Genomic DNA, 6,000 nt, shown 5'->3' on the forward strand with positions numbered 1-6,000 from the left:
ACACAGAGGAGCATTTAACACGACACAGGTGCTCACATAAATACAGATACACTAACAAGACAGGTTAAACAAGTAACACACACACACGGAGTAACAAACAGGCTAACAAACACACAGACAAATGTACATGCACACTACACATAGGACAGCCCAAGGGAGAACTTAGGCATGGACCGAGACAACAATACTCAAACAGAACTTCATAAAACTTCATAAATCGGTGACAGGAACCAAGATGTTACAGACATGACATTAAATATTGGTGGAAAGTTTGTGTTATATTTTAGATCTATTCTATTTGTACCAATTCAATTCAATTGGTATCTATTCAAAAGCACATTACCAGAGTTTAGACCAAGGGTGTCAAACTCAAGGCCTGCGAGAGCTTAAAATGCCTAATTGTCAAAAAAAAAGTCAACTATGTGCAGTGACTAAAAACTTCTTACAATTATGTTACCCATGAAAGTGACGGGCTCTCCACACTGCAGTGTTTCCACATCGATGCGATTTTCCCAATAAGTGTAATGGAGGAATACAGATAGTGATCCCAAAATGTCCAGGAAGAGAATAATTGATGCAGATGGAAGAGTGTTTCAAGAAAGATGGGAAAGTGAATACATGTCTGTGCTTCAAGGAGAAAGACAGGTCAGTTTTTTGTGTGGTGAAGCCGCGGCGGTTGTCAAAAAGTACAATCAACGTCGGCATTTTGAGACCAAACATGGAGCTAAGTATGCCAAAATTAGGCATCAAGAAAAACAATTTGCAGAAAAATTTAAAAGAATGTTTTTGCCAAAAGCCACAACCACAAACAATGCGGGAGTAAAAGCTAGCGTTGCTGTAGCTGCAGAAATTGTGCGCGCTCCCTCTGAATGTTTTTTTTTCCAGAGGGAGCATTGTTGAAGCACAATGGCTATTTTCACAGTTATTTGATATTTCAAGTTTTGAACAAAATAAATGTGATATCTTTGATGTTATTTTTCTTTATTCACTTATAGTTTGATCATTGATTCATGGAGTAATGTGGGTTTCATAACCTAACATATTAAAAGGATTTATGTTATAATAGAGCACAAGCAAAAAAATTTTTACATCTATGCAAATATATATGTAATATTTTTAACTTGAATAAGTAATAAATTCTGAGTTATTTAACATTAGAGAGTAGTTGCATTTGTAAGTTACATATGGCCCTCTGTGGGCAGCAATTATGCTGATGTGGCCCACAGTGAAAATTAGTTTGACACCACTAATTTAGATTATGATGTTGCGATGTTATCGTGGCTATTATTAATAATATCAAGGATGAGTTCAATGTACCAAAGGAACCAAATGGACCAAACACAGGAGGTAATGGCATAAGAACTGGCCCAGAACACAGAATGAACAACGGGCTAACGTGTAGCACTGAGGAGGTAAAATGCCTCATTAACATGTGGTACAACAATGCCCCAGAATGCACTTCCTGCCGTGGAGGTATTCATAGCACTCTTCTGCCTGCTTAATGCATCTGCCAGCTCATCCTGAGTTTTAAACTGGTAAAAAAACCCAATATATACAAGCCCCACAAGTGAGTTTAGCCTAGTGTAGAGAATTGTTCTAGTTCGGTTGGCATTATCATAGTTGCCACAAAATATACATATAAATGTTGTTGAAACAGGGTGTGACCATATCCGTATGACTTCTGTTTAGATCTTTTGGTCTGATGGTAAAAGTGTAAGCGAACCAGGACCAAAAAGCAACAGACCAAGAGAATCGAACTATAAATGTAAACATGACCTTAGTGACTTAGTTTTTACTATCCTGTATTAATTAATTCAGGTCGGTTAAGGCATCAGATCAGACCATCAGTAAATAACTTTTTAGTTGCTAATCATTCCAACAGACAAATCACACTGCTCTACTTCCTTCACATAAAATAAAATTATTTTAGACGATCTACAGCCTAATCTAGCATAATGACTCAAAAGGAATTACTTCGTATGATATACCATTTACCCAAAAGCTATCTGCTGACAGACTGTGAGGTGCAATGCCTAATAAATTAGTGTGAGCTCAATTTCCAATTTTAAATGACCTTTAACACAACCAGTACTAGAATCCAGTATGGGTCAACTCTGAAAATTACATTTCTCCTGACATGCTGTCAAACCTGCCTGCATCTATTCAGCAAAACTAATTGAGATCCTATCAAGTTTTTTCCTCTCGATTTACACGAGCTTCTTCAGGATCCATCTGGATCTTTCCTGCTGCTGTCAGTCAGTTTATGGGTCTATACGGTGAAGTCATGGCTTATTCATGAGTCTGTCCTTTGCTTTCATCAAATAATTCTAAGTAAATGTCAGTCAGCCAAACAGAAGTGACAGTTCAGCTGTTCAGCTTGCCTGACATATGAAAATAAAAAGTTTGTGTAATCAATATTTTTTACCCTTCTTATAAATAAATAAACGCTGTTCTATCTAAAGACACTACAGGACAACTTGTGTTAGGATAGGAAACGTGTTATACACTTATTAAAGTATGTTGTTTGTTTTTTGTTTTTTTTTTTTTGGTTGGTTAATTGATTGGTTAATTGGTTAGCTGGTTTTTGCTCATCCTTCAATCCTTTCAGCCTAATCTAATATTAGGTTTCATATCCCACACTGATCATTATGTATCACAAATCATAAGAGGCATTTATGAAGCAATTACCCAGTTAGATCCATAACATTAAGGCCAATAAACAACGCTGTCTCTCTTCGCGGCCATTGTGCATTTAGATTGCAACATTACCCTCTTCCTCCATCTCTGTTATTATAATGTCCCTACCATTGGCACATGAGAGAGGTGGAAGAGAGAGGTGTGCCTATCTGCTAGTGGGGAGGTGCCCTTTTATCTTTCATCTGGTGTGAAGGAGAATGTGATTGGTGGTTGTATGTGGAGAATACAAATAGAGCAGCAAACACGAGCATTCAAACATTTCCCATGGTGTCGCACCATTATGTTTACTCGAATTCCAGCGATGACCAAATTGCAACCACTTCAAACTTCTGACCATCAAACATGAAATACTAGGAATCCCTGTGTGCATCCCATCTATATCACTACTTAGCACTATGCGAGCCTTGTACCACTTACACATTTATTTCTAAAGTAGTCTGTTTTAGAAAAATGATTAGTTTTAGAAGGTAGAAATGCTCTTTTTTTGGTTTCTGCAGAAGAAAGAGAAAGCGTCTGTGATTAAGAAAAACAACGCGTACGCAGTGGCTGTTGCTAACTACGCCCCCACCATCGCCAAGGACTCCGTCCTCCCCACCATCGCTAAGGGAGGTGTGGCAGAGCCAATCAAGGCCAAGGCGGAGAGCAAGCCAGCCGAGAACAAGAAGACCTTCAACAGCGTGAGCAAGATCGACCGCATGTCTCGTATCATGTTTCCCGTGCTGTTCGGGACCTTTAACCTGGTTTACTGGGCCACCTACTTAAACAGAGAACCCGTTATCAAAGATATGGTACCTTCCTACTAGGAACGCTCCGCAGTAACGCCGAAGACGTACTGCTCAGGATTAAAGTGAAAGCCAAAAAACATCCAGGGACTCATACGCCGGTTCACGCCCGTGAGCACGTCATCGTTACCAGGCCACCAAGCAGGGGATAATTGCAGAGAGCCTCTCTTTCTCTCTCCCTTTTCTACACCCTTTTCTGCAATGCTTTTGAAATGATCTTGGCCTTTGTAAATATGTATTTATGGATAAACTTATATGCCGTGTATGTTCTTTTTCTCCCTGTTATGTTTTGTTTCCCAACCTGGTTTGGCGTGTTTTTATGAAGCTATTCTGTGAATGTTTCCAGTGGTTTTGGGTTCTCCTGAAATCTTCTGACCTTCTGACCTTTTTCTGTGACCTAGACTAGCAGATTGTAGTGTTCTGTACATGATATATTATTTTTGGTTATTAATTATTTTACTTTGTTGTAACTGTTGCGTTTTTTGTAATGGTGCTTGTTTTTGACCACCGTTTATGTTCATTCAAGACCAATAAGTGGTAACAGTTCACATTTTTGAAATTCACATTTTTGGTGAAGACCAACATAAAACGAATGGAAACACAGGAAGCAGAAGGTATCAGGCATCAACAGCTGCTAAAGTCCTACTCTTTTTGTGAGGAAATCTAATTTATTCATTTCAGTCTATTACAGTACATTAAGAATGTAACAGCTTATGCTCACTTCTGAACAGGCCTCAACAAGCCCACAGAACATAATGCATTGCATGTAATTGGGTTCAGATCAGGCTATGATTAGATTAAGGGCAGTATTAGCTTTAAGTGCACTCTGTTTATAACCCATGTGATGTAAATCCTTTTGGGAAAAACAGGTCAGAATATAGATTCATTTTCTGCCACATTGCTCCATTAGAACAATTCATTTGGACAGATAAGCATTTTCAGCAAGCCTCTCTACATACAGCTGTACGTATGTGTGTTTACTTATTTATTACTTTGCTTTTGAGTCAGATTGTATTATTTTATTATCATGGATAGTATCATGTATTTTTACCCTGATAAATGAGAGTGATCAATTAGGTATTGTAATGCTTGCATTTAATTTTATATTTTATTTAAATATTGTTATTTTAACTGCGTGACTGTGTTTTACTTCAGTGGCTTAATGTGGACCAAAACACCTACAAGTGCTTCAAACAATGCATGTTTACCAGAGTTGTTTACCCTCTAAAATGAAAGTTCAATATTTTTTTATATTTCTTTATTTAGGTCCAGGTTATGCTGGATTATGAAGTTATGTATTTGATTAGCATTCGAATAGCAGTCAACAAAAGGTTTAATTAATCGGTACAGGAGTTCATAGTATAAACACTATGGAGTTATAAAAAATGTCACAAATATTGTAGTTATAACATTTTGTTACATTTCTAACCTAAAGATTAAGGGAGGGTGTAGTCACATAGGCAAAGCATGTTGCGGAACTTGGCTGTGATAAAAAAAAAAATGACCAGTCAGTTTTAGAATCAAAATTGAAATATGTTTTCGTGTTCGTTTATTTATTTATTTGTTTATGTATGTTATATACTTTTATCTTCATATATTTATTTAGCTGTCTAACTATCGATCTAATGGTCCATTGATTTTTTTTCCCAATTTATTTTGCATATCCATTTGAATCACAGTCAGCTCTTCATAAACAATGCACGGCTTTAGGGTTTGTTGGGGATTTTGTTTATTTTTTTCAAATTAGCTTTAATAGTGTGTAAGAATCATACATTATGGTTATGCAGAAATATGTCTGAGCAATAAAAAAGTGACAGTGAGAGATGAAACTGCATCGCTGACCACAGCTGCATACATGCCGGAATGTAATAATGCTTCGTAAAAGGCTCGTTTAATTGTTTCATTTCTCTTGTAGAAAGACCTGGAAAATATGCTCACACAGGGAAACACTCACATATTTACCAGTTCATGCTGACGTTGAAGACAAGAGCTGGTGGACGCATTGCTCCTTCCCTGGGATCTGCATTTTCTATTATTACTTTCTGTTAATCACTTGCACCAGTTCAATTGTAAGTTCATCACATTTGGTATGCTCCTTAAAGCACTGGTATTTGGACAGGGGATCTAACCAATGTCAATTCTTCCTTCTATGCTGCTGGGTTTCACATTATGTTCTGAACAGAAAAATTTGTTCTCTCGTTCTTGGTCCTGTTTCAAATGCTTCTTACTAAATAAAGAGCAGAATACAGTTAATGACGTATCTGATGTATTTGCATTAAGCAAGATTCCCATGGCGTAACATTTTTGCATACTATTAGAATAACTAACTTAAGCCACTTAAGTCTATTGTCAGGCAAAGCAAAGTACAATAGCATACTCACTCAGGTTATAATCATACCCTGTCTAAGAAACAACGTCTATAAGAAGGAATTCTATTTGACTCTCTGTAATTGACGCAGGTTGATTGTTTTAAAAGGGCTGTAAATGGTAAATTGCTCCACAGGGGGGCGAGTGTCCAACC

At 37.2% G+C, this 6,000-nt stretch overlaps 1 protein-coding gene across 3 annotated transcripts in view; it reads left to right on the top strand.

The window, feature by feature from the left end:
* The window catches only part of gabra2b (gamma-aminobutyric acid type A receptor subunit alpha2b), a 31,527-nt gene extending 25,795 nt beyond the window's left edge, over positions 1-5,732 (top strand). For all 3 annotated transcript variants that reach the window (XM_077021815.1, XM_077021816.1, XM_077021817.1), the window contains one exon: positions 3,195-5,732. In XM_077021815.1, coding sequence (XP_076877930.1) covers positions 3,195-3,500 — 306 coding nt within the window. In that variant the 3' untranslated portion in view covers positions 3,501-5,732. The remainder of the gene's footprint in view (positions 1-3,194) is intronic.
* Positions 5,733-6,000: the final 268 nt, after the last annotated feature.

The sequence above is a fragment of the Brachyhypopomus gauderio genome, chromosome 11 (assembly GCF_052324685.1).
Source record: "Brachyhypopomus gauderio isolate BG-103 chromosome 11, BGAUD_0.2, whole genome shotgun sequence".
Classification (NCBI taxonomy): Eukaryota; Metazoa; Chordata; class Actinopteri; order Gymnotiformes; family Hypopomidae; genus Brachyhypopomus; species Brachyhypopomus gauderio.